At 38.1% G+C, this 16,782-nt stretch overlaps 1 protein-coding gene across 3 annotated transcripts; it reads left to right on the top strand.

Moving 5' to 3' along the window:
* The first annotated feature begins 239 nt into the window (after positions 1-239).
* LOC5567855 (Golgi resident protein GCP60) lies at positions 240-13,994 on the top strand. 3 transcript variants are annotated; one of them, XM_021849386.1, is made up of 7 exons: positions 240-349; positions 431-743; positions 808-854; positions 1,478-2,156; positions 2,218-2,339; positions 12,948-13,119; positions 13,185-13,994. In XM_021849386.1, exons 2-7 carry the CDS (start codon positions 581-583, stop codon positions 13,442-13,444), a joined length of 1,443 nt encoding a protein of 480 aa, XP_021705078.1. In that variant the 5' UTR covers positions 240-349; positions 431-580; the 3' UTR covers positions 13,445-13,994. The 3 variants fall into 3 exon arrangements, with proteins under 3 accessions (XP_021705078.1, XP_021705079.1, XP_021705080.1); XM_021849387.1 differs by having other exon boundaries at positions 286-349; positions 403-743; XM_021849388.1 differs by having other exon boundaries at positions 291-349; positions 408-743.
* The last annotated feature ends 2,788 nt before the right edge of the window (positions 13,995-16,782 follow it).

Below are 16,782 nucleotides of genomic sequence, written 5' to 3' on the forward strand. Positions count from 1 at the left end.
GCATGCTGGTGATAGAAATGCGAAGATGAAAAAATGATGGAAAAAACGATTAAGTCCGAAACGTAAACAACAGGACCAGCAGCTGTCAAATAAGTGAGGTTAGGCTCGTCATATGCAGCGCTCTATGGGCCTGATCTGTGCTATAACCGTGCTTCATTTGAAAAGAGTGTTGAACTTTTTAAGCGTGCGTGATGCATCTTGAAAGTGTGCGCAACAAAACATCGATCATTCGCTCTTGTAGCGCGACATCAGTAAAACAAATCAAATCGATGATTGCCTTCAAGCTTTGACAGTTCTTCATTTTCACACAAAAAATATCACTTTTTCAGAATATCAGCAAAAGATACGTGTAAGTTTTATTTTTCGCAGAATAATACAAACTTTTGATTGAAAATTGATTAGCTTAGCAAATATAAACGCCATTTAACAGATTGTGCAGTGGAAAAATACAAAACGGTGAGCAGATTCGTCCAATCGACCCACTTCGGCAACAGAGAAGAGTACCGTAATAAGGTGAGGTGCGCGAAAACAGGCAGACCGAAAAAAAAGACCAACAGGGAGAGGAGGAGGATTGATAACGATGGTCAGCCCGGATAATTTGGACCAAACGCTGCGGAACCTTTCGCTGACTCCGCTGGATGGCCATCAGGGTAGCGGCTCCGACACCGAGAGCGACAATCGGAGCCTAAAGTGGCATCTTCCGCTGAAGGAATTGTACAAGATGGCCTGTGCGTTTTATAAGGGTAAGGTGTTGTTATCAGTAATTGATGAGGCGAGAATATAATTACTAATGGGTGTTATTTGCAGAAAAATCCGGCAAGGCGATTCACTTGAGCTACGAAGATAATTTGAAGGTATGTTTATTGCGGGGGATGCACGTTCAGAAACAGAAGATGAATGAGTAGTGTGTGATCTTTTGTTTGCTCTGCATGCTCCTGTCGGGTGAGCGACGGAATCAGGATCAATCGTGTCCGATTCGCGTTGTGCGAGTGCAAAAAGATGTTCGGGTTTAATCGAGGATGGATTACCATCTGGTGAGCTCGTTTCATGCTTATGATAACACATTTTTATCGTGGCAACGTTACGTTAATGTAATGTCGAAACAAACTGGATGATTCGTCACTTCAAGTGTTGGCATAAATCCATCCTAATTTATATAACTTTAATATGCACATACATTTCTTTTTTGTCATTACTTAAAATAATCTTTGAATATTTTGACATAATGAATATCGACGTACTTTTTTAATATTCTACCAATATCAAGAGCCGTAGCGTGGCCTCATGGCGCCCCTGGCAAACCATCATTTGAGCGCCCCTTATTCATTGTCCTGCGTTTTTGACGTTGTGTTAACCAACTTGAAACCAAGACTGTAAAATGTTATAAAATCATTAATAGGACAATCCTTTGACTGACCTACCCATGTGTCCTACATGTGAATGTTTCTCATAGCATTGATTTATATTTTACTTGCAGTTGGTGGCATTCACACAGCAAGCAGCTCATGGTCCTTTGGATCCCGGCAAGGCGCCTCAGCTGGGAATGTTCGACGTGATTGGGAAGGATCGACGGATTGCTTGGCAGCATCTGGGTACAATCACGAAGCTTCAGGCCATGGAAGGGTTCATAGATTTGTTGGACCGGCTGTGTCCTCAGTTCAAACCGTACGTCGAGGCGATCAAGAAAGATCGCGAGGAAAAAGCACAACAAGCACAGGCAGAAGAAGCCAAAAGAAGGGAACAAGTTGAGAAGGAAAAAGAGAAACTGGCCGAGCTGAAGAGAATCGAGGACGAGAAGAATCGGGAGGAGATCCAGAGGCGTCAGCTGCAGGATGCTCTGAATCAACAAACTTATCATCAGTTTAAGGACTACGCCGAGAAGCAGTTTCCGGGTAATCCTGAACAGCAGGCAGTTCTGATTCGACAATTGCAGAACGAGCACTATCATCAGTATATGCAGCAACTGCAAGCACAAGTGGCCAGTAATTTCTCTCACATGCGCGCCACAAGCGTGGATAGCGATTCGGCAGAAGTAGACGCTGGAAACCAAGTGACGGAACAGCACGCCGGATTTCAAACTGAACAGGCAGCCAGTGCCAAAGAGAACACCCAGCTAGAGTACAAGGAACAGTGCGATAGCGATGACGAGTCTGGAGGTGAGTCGGTAGTATTGATTGACATAGATCTTTTATCGAATAAGTTTAAACAATATTGCAGAGTACGCAGTCATAAGTCCTGCCAACATGTGGACAAAGCCGGACGTGAAATTGTTCAAGCAAGAGGTGACCTCCGGCAAGGGCGATGGTGTGATTCGGGTTGGACATGGTGATACAATTACGGTGAGTAACACGTCTGTTGATTTTACATGTATGATGTATTGAAAAACATGTTACTAATTGAGTTTCGAATCTTAGAAAAAAGTTAGATAGGATGGCTTTTAATTAGTTCTAAATATTTGAATCAAATTATTTCATTTGAGATTTTAGAAAATGTTATTATGAATAACTTTACTGAAGGTAAAAAATCTTCGAGTTGTTTAGTGAAATACCTATAAGTAAATGTACCATTTAATTCCACTCAGAGGCGTCCCGTGAGGAATTTGATTACTTGTGCACTGATTTGCACAAACGGTTTAATTTAACTATGAACACGAATTTTGCAATTGAGTTTTAAAATGTATTTCAGAAAAAAATGATCCTCAATATAATTTCCAATACTGGACTGGACGCAATATACAAGTGTCTTCTTCTTTCTTCTTTCTGGCGTTACGTCCCAACTGGGACAAAGCCTGCTTCTCAGCTTAGTGTTCTTATGAGCACTTCCACAGTTATTAACTGAGAGCTTTCTATGCCAATGACCATTTTTGCATGTGTATATCGTGTGGCAGGTACGAAGATACTCTATGCCCTGGGAAGTCGAGAAAATTTCCAACCCGAAAAGATCCTCGACCGGTGGGATTCGAACCCACGACCCTCAGCTTGGTCTTGCTGAATAGCTGCGCGTTTACCGCTACGGCTATCTGGGCCCCCAAGTGTCTCAAAGTTATTATGTTTGTTAGTTTTACGCATTTTGGTTGATACGATGCAAGCCAGAAATTCATTCAACTTGAAACTAAACGATTCGAACATTTTTGATAAAACTTCGACTCGTTTTGCGAAGTAGGGACATTAGCCTTAGAATGCTAATGTCGCGATTGTTCGTGTGACCGGGTCTATAAGTGTCAAATAATTTGTTTTAACTAAAATAAAACATTCTCTACAACATGGAACTAAACAATCAATCAAAAACATCAATTATAAGTACCAATAAAAATACATTTTTTGCTACAACAGCGCCAGTAACGTTCTACTACTTATATTTCTATTTTTTGCGATGAAGGCCAAATTTCGTGGATTTTGATGCTTCCGCGAAAATGCGAATTTCTATTATCCCTAACGATATTGTCCTAAATGATAATTCTAGTTATTAACAGCTTGTTGTATCACGATATGTTATTTTTTGGACGATATCCAGCCCTGGGACATATCCTTGTACACTAACTATTCTTGATATTTACATCGAGGCTTTTATGTGAAATGATGATTGACGCACGCTATGTCTAAACCAGTAGATCATGCAAATCGAATATACCTCGGGTTTATTCACTAGAGTTCAGTAATTGGGTTATATTTTCATAATCGGAAGATTTCAAAATATTCCATCGGTGAAATTTTGATTGTTTCCACTTGTCGTCCAGGTAATCCTTCAAAGTTCCCTTTTAAAATTAACCCAGGTAATCTTTCATTGATTCACTCAGCAATTTACTTCAGAATTCTACACGAATTTTTCCTGAGACTCTTCCAGAGATTCTTTCAGGAAAATCTCTCCAGTGATTCCTCCTTGCCATGTAGTGTTAATGATGTTGCTAAATTTTGTCACTTGTTTGATCGTTCGTGCTTGCAAGTATGCTACTGGAACTAAAATATGCTACTGGAGCATACTATAAACTTAGTTACATCAGCTAGTAAAGTGTAGGTAATGTTAAATAACTTAAGTCATTTGTCTTCTGAAAAGACTTTTTAAAAAAACTAAGTCTAATTTAACAGGAGGATTCGGAATCACAAGTGCATTCCACAACGTACAGACACGAATTGATTTATTGTTCCCTTCTCTGGTCTGAGTTGGACCCACCTATTTCCCTAACGCTCCTGACTCTGCAAATTCCGCGATCAGGTGACTCGTCCGTCTTTGTTGCCATGCAGTGGTGCTACGTCGGCACGTGGTGACGATCGGTGCATACGGTGCATGGTCAGCATGTTCCTTCTGGTGGTGATTGTCCGGTTCGTCTTGGATTGAAAGGTGTTGGCGTCCGTGTGGGTTTGTTTGATGAGGAGTTTTCGTTAACTAGCCCCTCCTGAAGATTGGATCGTCCCGATACAATTTTGCTGCAGTTTGTCGTTTTTGTGTTGTCTCGTGTGTCTACGTTGATGATCAGGCTGGAATCTTCCGGCGACGTCTTTCTCTTACACCGAGTGTAGATAATGATGTAAATGCCTAGAATGATACAAATGGAAGATAGCCCCAAACTGGTGGATGTTCGGAGAGAATGTTGGTATTTGATGATCTGAAGTTGTTCTCGGGTTTCGATGTGCAATTTTTCCAGATCTTTGAGATCTATGGTTGATTCAAAGTCTGTCTGCTGAATTTTTACTCCGTCCATGGGTATTATTGTTGGTAGCGTTTTCGATGAAAATGCAGTAGTTGTGAAATTCTTCCCATCTATTGAAATGGTACAGTTTGAGAAGAATATTAAGGTTGTGCCAAAAAGCTTTCGCTTGTTTTGCAGGCAGCTGGATGATAGTGTGACCGATGCGTTTTTAACTATGACGTGGTTATCTGTTAGTCTAGTAACATGGTCAAGACTTCTATAGGTTGTAAAGCTGCATTGTCCGGGGAGTCCTCTTATGATTTTTGAGAAACATTCATCGCCTGAGATGTCTTCAAGCGTATCTTCCTTGCAAAGAGAGCTTCCTCCAATATTTTGACATTCATCTTTGAGAAAGTAGGTCAGGTTGTTGTGTATTATTGCTTGATTCCAGGGTAATTTAATAGTTCTACCGTTGATTGGTAGGGGTTCCAGTATCAAATTATTGAAATACAAGGGCGAAATTTGTGGGATGCCGATTATTAAGTAGAGTGTTGAGCCCTTAAAAAGAGCACGGATGTCCAGATAATCGTAGACCTGATCGGGATTCAAAACTGTTATGCCCTGTTCTTCTAATTTCTCTGAAATAAATTTAATTTCCTCTGTTTCCAAGAAGTTCTTTGATATAATGTGGATTTTTGATAACTGAATAACTTCAAAAATAGAATCTAGGTGTTTCTGTAAAAGGTCAATGTGATAGGAAATTTTAAAAGCCTGTCGGATAGTCGTAAAGTTCTGATTTATCAGTTTGTTATTTATAAATGACTGTCTAGCTATTATTATTTGCCGTTTGATGATACTCTGTTCTCTATTAACCGTGTCTATGATTTTATTGATTCTATTCTCTAAATGTCTATTTAATTTTACTTGAATGTTATTTTGTCTGACTAAATCTTGATTGCTACCTCTTAGTTCTTCGATATCATTATTTATTTGATGCAAATCATTTTCGTCTAGATTTCCAGTTATGGCTTTTATGGCTGATCCTAGCAGGTTGAAAGCTCCTCGCCTCCGTCTACTGTGTTTTAATGGGTTAAGTTTCCTATATGAGGTTTTAACATCTTCCAACTTTGTTCTTAGCATGGATGTCAGGTCGTCGAAGTCGGTGAAAATTTTGAGTCCATCGACAGCGAGTTCGATGTTGTCCAAAAGTGGTTTGTATTTGTTTAAATCAATGGCATGATAGATGCGGTGTCGTCCTGTCTTTATGAGTGTGTTACCAGATTGTATCGTTAGTAGTCCAGGGTTTCTCGTGAGGTCGTATAGCTGTATAGTTTGTGATAATGTAGTCGTAATGATCAGGCATGTCAGAGTCGTTAGGTGAATCCACATCTGAAATTGTGAATGCAAGAATTTTGTAGTGGATTCAGGTACGCCGAATGTTGTCTTTATGGATCTCTCGGCCATAGTGGTCTTCAAACGTTCTACCGTTATCTTGGACCACTGTGACAGGGAGGTATCTTTCTCGACCCTTATTCCGCACACCCTGCACTTTGTTGTACACGGTGCCTTCTTCCAGTAGGATGGGTGGTTCCTCTCTTGTTGTGATACTCCAAATTTTTATTCTGGGTTGATTTCGATTGAGCACTGACCTCTTGATAAAATTTATTTCTATTCTCTATAATTTTGTTCATGTCCAAAGGCATTTCCTCTCCGTCTCTTCTTGCATACATGATTTCCCTTGGTTTTAATTTTAAAGCTGAATGCACTGTATTATTGTATGTAGTGCATGCTATTCTGAAAAGTTCTTTATCATTTAGATCGGGGTATGCGGGTTTTGATTCTACCCCATTACCCCGAATCCCATTACCCCGAATGCCATTAAGCCGAACGCCATTACCCCGAATTCCAAAACCCCGAATGATCCATCACCCCGAATGACATTACCCCGAATTCCAATATCATGGGGAAATGTCATCAATATCATCATGTGAAGATAATTGTAAATTCGGGGAAAAAGCATTCGGGTGATGGAATTCGGGGTAATGGTACATTGGGGGTAATGGAATTCGGGGTGGTGGCATTCTGGGAAATGGCATTCGGGGTAATGGGGTAGAATCGCGGGTTTTAAGCATCGATAGATTTCACCTAACGTTGAGTGGAATCTTTCGACGGTTCCATTACTTTTACTGTGGTTTGGTGGAGTGAAATGTATTTGGACATTTAGATTTTCCAAAAGGGTTCTTATCTCGATAGAACGCATTGCAGGTTCATTATCTGATATGAGCAAATTTGGAGTACCAATCAAGGAAAAGTATTTCGTAAGCCCATTTCTTACATCGTTTATGTTGCGGGATTTGATCGGTATGATCGTTGCAAATCGGGAAAATTTGTCTACGAAAGATAAAAATATATTAGGGTTTTTTATAAAAATATCTAAATGTACTATTTCTAATGATTTTTTTGGATTAGGTGTAGAGCCATACTTTATCTTGTAAGGGTGTCTCTCGTATTTGTTTTTATTACAAATTCGACAGAGCCTTATAAACCGTTGGATTGTGGTTTTCATCGATGGGAAATAATAGCGACTGGCTATCTGTTGGTTATTCTCCCAGACGCTGCGGTGTCCGTTGGTATGTGTTTGCTCTATTACCAGGTTTTGGTCTTCCAAGGTTTTTAGGTCTATCAGTAGTTTTTGACTAATGCAGACTTTAAATGGTTTCCCTCTGCTGAAGTAATTTTTGTAAACTATTTGCAATGTTTTAATAACGCTCTCTGGACAGAAAATACAATTGGATCTTTTTACGTCCATATATTCTTTGAACATTTTTATTAAATAGGGTACTCCAAAATTAATTTTTGTGATGGTACGCCTAAACATTCGAGGAAATATTTCCTCGTAGGTTTCATTTTCATTGACTCCTAATTTTAAAATAATTTGGTTACTGAATTTATTAAGTGGGTGTAATGTACATGGTATGAAGGCAGAATCGTCCGTGTCAGCGGAATGTACTGTTTCTGCGGAGTCATCTTCAGATGAAGATTCGTTAGAAGATGTTTCATCCATGTCGTTTGCATTCAATTCTTCTCGAACCCTAGAAAGACCGTCAGCCACAATGTTTTGCTTTCCGGGTCTATATTTTATGTCATAATTGAATTCTTCTAGAGATAACCTCCAGTGAATGAGCCTGTGGTTTGTATCTTTTAGATTCTGTCCGTAGGTCAATGGTTGATGATCCGTATATAGCGTAAATTTTCGCCCATAAAGATACGGCCTGAAATATCTACAAGCCCAGACAATTGCCAATAATTCTTTCTCAATTGCAGAGTATTTCTCCTCTGACTTATTGAGAGTCCTAGAAGCAAAAGCGACTGGCTTGTCCTTGCCAATTATGCCTTGTGATAAAACAGCACCAACGGCGTAATTGGAGGCATCTGTTGTTAGAATAAATGGTTTTTCCAGATCGGGATATTGGAGAATATCACTTGACGTTAAGATATTTCTACAACGTTCAAATGCGTCTATGAAATCCTTAGTGTGTATGATTTTCTCTCCCTTTCTCAATGTTTGGGTTAATGGTTTCGCTATTTTCGCAAAGTCCCGTATGAACTTTCGATAATAGCCCAAAACACCTAGGAACCCTCTAAGTTCCTTTTCATTCTTCGGGAGTGGCCAATTTCTGATAATGTCAATTTTATCTTGGTTGGGTTTCACTCCTTCGCGGGTAACGATGTGCCCGAGGAAAGCTACCTCTTTGTGTAGAAATTCGCTTTTATCGGGTTGTATTTTCATATTATACTTTTGTAAACTCGCGAACATTAGTCGCAGATTGTCGAGATGTTCTTTAAGGCTGGTCGAGAACACTATGATGTCGTCCATATAGACAAGACACCGAACACCAATGTGTTCTCGTAACACGTTATCCATAACGCGTTGGAAAGTCGAGGGGGCATTTTTGAGGCCAAAAGGCATCCTCAAAAACTCATAATGTCCATTTTCGACGTTGAAGGCAGTTTTCGCAATATCGCGCGGGTCAACTTCAATTTGGTGGAAACCCGACGCGAGATCTAGGGTTGTAAAATACATACAACGTCCTAGCTTGTCTAGAATATCCGTTATATTTGGAATGGGATAACGATCGTCAATCGTTTTCTCATTCAATTTACGGTAGTCGATGACTAACCGCCATTTCTTGTTCCCTGATGCGTCCAATTTTTTTGGAACGATCCAAACAGGGGACGTCCAAGGACTACTCGAGGGCCTTATTATTCCCTTATCGAGCATTTTTGAAATTTGTCTCTGTACTTCCGCTCTGTGACAGAACGGGTACCGGTAAGACTTAGTGTGTATAGGTATCTCATCTTTGGTATTGATCTTATGTTTAATAGCATTTGTAAACGTTAATTGTTGATTTTCGGCATAGAAGATATGTTCATATTCAGCTATCAATTTCAATAGGTTGATCTTTTCCTCACTATTGAGGTGATCTAGTCTCAATTGATCAAAGACTCGGCCAAAGTAGACAACCAAATTTTCATCTGGGGTTGCTTGAGTTGTGGTGAAATTATTCAACTCCACTATCAGTGGGTCATTGATCACAACCTTAGTGGGCTCATTTGAGATATTTGATACAGTGGCAAAGACACGATTGTCTGAGCAATTATACACTCCGGCATGAATTATTACTTGAGGCGTTAGTGAGATATCTTCCTCCAAGTAAAATTCACCATCACTCTCGTCTGTTGGTAAACACACGACTCGAGTATCGTTGCAATTTAGTTGTACGACCGCTGAGTCTGGATATTTTCTATACATGTTTACCTCGCCGGTGGGGAATTGAAGTTTGTTTTCGTTTGTAAGAATATCTGCTTTCAAAGATCTTAGCGTCTCATATCCAATGAGACCGTCAAAGTAATCGTGAAAGTCGAAGACAAGGAATTTTTGTTTGCTTGAACCTGGAATAGTTGCAAAAGGGTCAAACTCCACATATTTGTTAGTGAGATGGTTACCACTAATGTTTTTGATTTTCACTGGCTGAGTTTGTTTACATTTGTCCCAATTGACATGTTTGGGGCTAATGTAATTTCTATTAGCACCAGTGTCAACTAAAAATTTCAGGGGTCCTTTATTCGTAAATATTTTGATAAACGGTAAGAAATTGTTTATCTTTTCATCGCTGCTTCCTCGGCTATATGAAAATTTAATTCATCTTCTGGAGTATCGGGTTCGCAGGGAGCTACGTTTGTGTTATGTGAGTAAAAATGTTGTGGGTTAGCTTCCATTTCATCGTAGTTCGAATAAGGTTGATCTTGGTCATTGTAATAATACACGGGAAAAAATTCTGTGGTAAAAAATACTATTGTAGCTGACTACGCCCATTCTTGAAACTACCATGGAATTTCAGACCAATTTACTATGTTTACGGTACATCCCACCACATTACTGGTACATTTGACAGAAATAATTTACAACAATCTGATTTCGACAACAGATATGGTAAAATCAAGCGCATTTCTGGTCTGCTGAAAATTGCCGGTGCGAGCGCTTAAGTTAACCCCCTAAAATGGTAGTTTTTACCGCACAATTTTTTTGCGTGTAAGCTCCATCATACTGAGTATTACAAGGTTCGTTACATTGAGAGTGTTCCTCTTCTATTTGGAAGTTTGGGTTTTGATTTTGATACCCTACATGTGTTCTACCTGATAGAGGTTTTTTATAGAAGTTTTGATATGGCCTTGCGCCCGATGGACTTTGTTGCTGATTGTTGCCAAATTTGTTAGGAGAAAACCCGTTAGATTGAGTATTATTATTATTTGATCTATAAAATGGATTTGGGTTTGAATTACTAGAGAAGCCAGGTGGTTTAATCTGATGGGGTGGATTAAACTGTTTTGTTTCGAAGTAGACTGGTTTGTTGAAAAAGCCTGGTGGTTTAAAATTCGAATGAGGCGATTGTTTAAATGGGGGCGTGGGCGGTTTCTGTTGATTTTGCGTCGAACTAGCAGGAATTTTATTGAACGATTTTGCGAAGTTTTGAACATAGTTATAATTGTCTTCTTCACTACAAAAACGTAAAGCTTCCTTTAATGTTTTTGGTTGTCGTGCCCTGATGATGGGACCTAATGGAGGAAATAGCCCTGCCACAAACACTTTTAAGCCTATGGCTTGATAATTCTGCTGTTTTGCAAGCCTAACATTGGTATTTTTTTCATTCAGATTTAACTGGTTCATAAGTAGGGAAGTTATGTGGGAAATTTTTTCATAAAGTTCCTGCACCGTTCCCATTTGCTTCAGCAAGAAAAGGTCTCTAATTAGAGAAACCTCATCTCTCTTGTCGTGATAATGGGCTATGAGATTATTCTTAATCTCGTCCCAATCCAACTCGGTGCCGTACAGCTCAAGAATTGTGTCGGCGTCACCGATTATTTTCGATCGTATGGTTTGCATCCATACGTCAAACTGAGGTGTATCTCTCGCTTGCTCTAGGATAGGCATAATCCTATCCACAGCTTTGAGAAATTGGTTCAGTTTTATTGGATTCCCATCAAACGGAATCAAATCTCTCAATATCGATGGTGTTTGGAGGCTTTTGAAAACGTCCTCGTCTGCCATCACATTTCTGATCCTAGCAACAGTGTTGTTGTTAGGAGTATTGTCTAATAATTTTGAGCTGAGGAGGCTCAGCTGGGCTGTAAGATGAGCCACCTCTCTCTTCAATGCATCAATTGTTGTTTGGTGCTCCGTCCGCGAGGAAGGCCCTTCGCTTAGACGGGCGAATTGCTCACTTTCAGAGATTCCAGTATCTTCGTTACTTAGGTTCGAATGTTCCTCTTCGATAGAGGCCATTTTCCTGTTTCTTGTTTTTGGCATCTCCCTGTATTTATCACTATCACTATCACTATCACTATCAGCTTTTATTTTTTTGTTGGGTTTTAAGTTAGTTTTTCTTTCTTGGTTTGTGATATTTTAGAGATTCGGATACCGTGGGTCGGTCCTCCTCTCTCTGAATTAGTATGGTTTATTTTTTGTTCAAAGGAATGACGTTTTTATTTTTTTCCAGAAAACGTCAGTCCCCAGATTTTAAGAAGATTTTTATATACAAGAAGGAAGTTAGATAGTTAATAGAAAAAGGGGTTACCGTTCGATCTTGGAGGAAATTCCGGGTAGCACTGGATGTTTTCTACGTAAGGTTCGCGAAATTTTTTTTAACGATGTAACCACTAATCCACGATATGCGTTCGTGGATGGACTATTCCGAGTTACGATACTTTAAAAAAAAAAAAAATCCTACCGACTGCGCCACTTAAGTCATTTGTCTTCTGAAAAGACTTTTTAAAAAAACTAAGTCTAATTTAACAGGAGGATTCGGAATCACAAGTGCATTCCACAACGTACAGACACGAATTGATTTATTGTTCCCTTCTCTGGTCTGAGTTGGACCCACCTATTTCCCTAACGCTCCTGACTCTGCAAATTCCGCGATCAGGTGACTCGTCCGTCTTTGTTGCCATGCAGTGGTGCTACGTCGGCAGGTGGTGACGATCGGTGCATACGGTGCATGGTCAGCATGTTCCTTCTGGTGGTGATTGTCCGGTTCGTCTTGGATTGAAAGGTGTTGGCGTCCGTGTGGGTTTGTTTGATGAGGAGTTTTCGTTAACTTATATATATATATATATATATATATATATATATATATATATATATATATATATATATATATATATATATATATATATATATTAGAGTGGTTCAAAAATCGTTTTTGCTCCATACCGTCTTCGTCAATAACTAACTACTGGGGCGTCCGATTTAAAAACGGTCTTCGGCAAAGTTGTAGCTGATGAATTTATCTCACAGTATCAACGTAGCTCTAATCCCCAAGAGCACATGGGCAAACCTTATGACCGATTGAATGAATTGGTTGCTTTTCTCATAGTAATTCACATATAAACTTTAAAGAGCTTGTGCAGTCTCAGTTTTCATCCAAATGAGCTCAAATTTTGGGAGGACACTCAGAATTTGATCTAGAATCGAATGAGCGGTGTGGAGCAAAAACGATTTTTTGAACCACTCTAATATATATATATATATATATATGTATATATATATATATATATATATATATATATATATATATATATATATATATATATTTATATTTAAATATGTGTTAAATATTTTGATTATTTTATTGCAATTTTCCTTTCTTTTTATGTTGGTGATTCGATTATCCGAATTCGAAATGATTATTACTAAATGTTTATTTCATTGTTAGAATGTCATTGTCATTTTGTTATATTAACATTTTATATTGATGAACAGGTTCGAGTTCCGACGCATGAGGGTGGTTCCAGCTTGTTCTGGGAATTCGCTACGGATAATTACGACATCGGATTCGGTGTCTATTTCGAGTGGGGCAAACCCATGACGACGGACGTTTCGGTGCATGTCAGCGAGAGTGACGAAGACGACGACACGCTTGAGGACGATGACGGTAACTGATCCATAGAAATTCCTCAATTTCCTTACTGACGTTGATTTCACTCCCTTTTCCCACAGTGGTTTGCGCGGATGATTTGGAGTGTGGCGGTCAGCAGCAGCACAAACAGCAGTACAACAGTGGCAGTGGGAGCAGTGCCCTGGCCAACCGGAATCCGATCTCCATCATCGTCCCCATCTATAGGCGCGAGTGCCAAACCGAAGTGTATGCCGGATCGCACAGTTACCCTGGCGAGGGAACCTACCTGCTCAAGTTTGACAACAGTTACAGTCTTTGGCGCTCCAAGACACTCTACTACAAGGTGTTTTATACGCGATAATTGGTTCTAAGTTAGAATTAGCAAACCGGAAGGAGGAAGCACGTATTTTCGTACAAGAGATATTAGCTTCTCAGTTTGTAAGATCCTATCGTTCTAGCCAAATGCTCTGTTCTCTGTTACTGTACTCTGTAAGAAAGTGTTTTCTTTCTCTATGTGTAATGTAATGAAACGTACCTTTCGAAAGATTGCACACATAAGGACCACTAATGGTGAAAGCGAACGTGAAATCTAGTTAATTTATTGCCGGCGGTGCAGATGTTTGTTAGTTAAAAGATTTTAAAAGTAGCAAGTAATCCTTCTTTATATCTGAATATAATATAAAAAAACACATTCAAACATATACCTTAACAGTGTCTCTTGAAGCGATTCGATGTAGGGTGAATTTTTACCGATTTCAACAGTTCAGCTAACGAACGAAAACAGTTTGAATGACAAATTTAAAGCATGGAACTCAAACGATACCTATCTAAAATGTGACATTGTTTCATTTGGGTGATAATTTATGACGCATAAACTAATTACAAAAGATAGATGTTATATCCCTGTGAAGGCGAATCAATTCGAGAAATAAAGAGAACATGATGTTATTAGATGTCATACCAAAAAAAAAAGAACGTGTTTCAGTACCTATATTGTTTGAGTAACGTCCGATGAATACTTCAGACTATATGGTAACTCTTCAGAATAGGACAGCAATTTATGAGGATCTCTAACGCTTTATGTATTCTACTTCCATAGGTGGCGTTGGAATGAGTTCCGGACAGAACGAGTTCTTTCCAAACATTTGTGAGCTACCATGCGTCTCCATGTGTTCAATTAGTTTAACGTTCAACGCTCCGTCATCGTAATCATCGTCGTCATTAAAAATTCAAAAGCAGTTTTTCTGCTCAAAACTGAAAGTTATTCGATGAAAATGTGTTCACTGTGTTTCGGTTGGGAAATAGAATACAAAGAACACATTTTCCTGTAAATTTTCATGCTACTGCGAACCATGTTTACTTATGGCTACTTAATGAGAAAACACAAATTCAACCTCTAATGATAAACTTTTCACTTGCCCCACCTGATAAGAAAATTGACGGTGTTTAAATTTACTTAGTTTTAGGTCTACGTCGAATTAATTCTAAAACTTTTTTTTTATTGCAGTTTGAAACTGTCACAGAGGACAACTAAGAAGTGGTACAGGAAATTATTTTACGCAACTTTTTTCCACTGAAAATATTAAAATAAGATTGTACGCCGCCAACTTGACAGGATAACAATTTTTCACTCTATTATGCAATAATGGCTGAAAAATCTCAGAAATCTCTTACCTATCGTAATGTTCTCAATGACCTCAAAGGTTTACGCATGAGTTTAAAACGTTTATTCACATACTCAGTAAAATATATAAATTGTTTTCACTTACCCCATTTACCCACTTGCCCCGCGGTACCTTATATTAAGAGTGGTAGATAGAAGCAAGTGAAAGATACAAAGTATGAGGAAAGGGACGGGCCTGGGATTGAACCCATGGCCATGTTGACCAAATTTGAAGAAATTGTTGCTTGCCATACCTTTGGCCGAAGCACAAATGTTCATGTGTGTGGTAACGTTGTTTAGGAAGAATTAAGAAATGATCAAATTCATAATAGACGGGGTTGGTGGTCTAATGGCTTCACTTCTGCTTGTGAAGCCATTAGACCACCAACCCCGTGTATTATGAATTTGATCATTTCTTAATTCTTCCTAAACAACGTTACCACACACATGAACATTTGTGCTTCGGCCAAAGGTATGGCAAGCAACAATTTCTTCAAATTTGGTCAACATTCGGTATCGTTATCTTTATTTTTTTTTGGTGTATAAGGACTGTTCATTTTATAAAGTGGACACTTTGTTTATGCTATATCTTTTTTATTTATTGATAAAATCGTAATCGGTTTTCTGTGTATCGTTGACCTATTATTCTAAAATGCTATAAAAATATAAAATCTTTGAAAATGCTTTTGGTTGAAGAGCTAAATAGTTTTTCCAAAAACTCTTAAAAAAAGCTGTCCGTCAAAGTTTAACATTATTTTTCGCAAAACAAAAATCCTTATTTTTATGAACAAATTGTATGTTTGTATCCTCTACTATTCTACTAAGGGTAAAGCTTTAAAAATATCAATTATATTCCACCATTCTATGACATTAGGTAACTTTAGTGATTTACCCATTTATGTCCAAATTTGCTGATACACCATCCTTTCACTCCCAGCAAAAGAGAAAAGTAAAAAGCGTGTTCAAAACTAGTTTGGATTACTAAAGAAACTATATTAGTATAAACGAAGGCTAAATCGTGAGATTAAACTACAGTCTTAAGTATAAATTTTACTGTTTATGGTAGTTTTACTAAAAAGTCTCATATTTTTAAAATCATGTACGCATATTTATCGATCTACAGCAAATTGTAAACAGTTTTCTCCGAATTTTTCAATTGGTAATCTCAGAATAACATATTATGAAAATAATATGTGGAAAATAAAATCGATTTTATTACAGCAGTGTTGCCAATTTTGATGATTGTCAATGTACTTTGATAGGTCTTCTAAGAATAACACAATTGTGTTTCTGTTGTGCTTTGAATGTGACGTGGGGACTTACTAAGTAACTCTATGAAGGCGTAAGTTATTTTTCATATTAATACTATATTAGGACTTCCGTCAGGACGTACTTTTACACAAAAAATTCTACTCATATCAATTCCCATAAAATTAAAAAAAAATTTCTTTAAAAATATACGGGAAAATTGATTTTATTATATCTGTAAAATTGTTGCTCCAAAAATAACTTGATTTTTTCCATCAGGCTTCTGATTGATGATGCTTTCGAAGAACAAGCCTTTTTTGAAAATAGAAAATATAAATTATCGAATTTTCCAGCCAATTTCTTACAATCATTGATTTTGATAACCTCAAAAAATTGACCGATCTAATCGTTGTTCCATATTCGTGTGAAATTTAATTATTTTGGAGAATTTTTATTAACACAACATTGTACAATACTAGTCGAACGATGTGCAAAAAACCGATTGAAATTTCATTGATTAATAAGAAAGATACAGCATGCACAAGGTGTCCACTTTATAAAATGAACAGTCCTTACATGATTATCTATTTTTTACAATTTAATTCCGTAAGATAAATATTAACTTTGAACGGGATTGACTTTTAGATATGCATAGTTATCATGTCTGGAAATTAAAAATCCGAAATTTTCATACAGGTTGCCTTCCAGATAAAACACTCCCCGAAAATAGAGATTTTCAAGAACCTCAACCAAACTAGGTTAAAACTTGCTCCAATCATAAAATCGTG

Source organism: Aedes aegypti, chromosome 3 (genome assembly GCF_002204515.2).
Source record: "Aedes aegypti strain LVP_AGWG chromosome 3, AaegL5.0 Primary Assembly, whole genome shotgun sequence".
NCBI classification, from domain to species: Eukaryota; Metazoa; Arthropoda; class Insecta; order Diptera; family Culicidae; genus Aedes; species Aedes aegypti.

Excerpts from the sequence above, each read along its gene's own strand:
- LOC5567855 (XM_021849386.1), top strand. The coding sequence starts at position 581 with ATGGTCAGCCCGGATAATTTGGACCAAACGCTGCGGAACCTTTCGCTG. Across the intron at positions 2,340-12,947 it reads GACATGGTGATACAATTACG|GTTCGAGTTCCGACGCATGA; the intron begins GTGAGTAACACG and ends ATTGATGAACAG. Across the intron at positions 13,120-13,184 it reads CACGCTTGAGGACGATGACG|TGGTTTGCGCGGATGATTTG; the intron begins GTAACTGATCCA and ends CTTTTCCCACAG.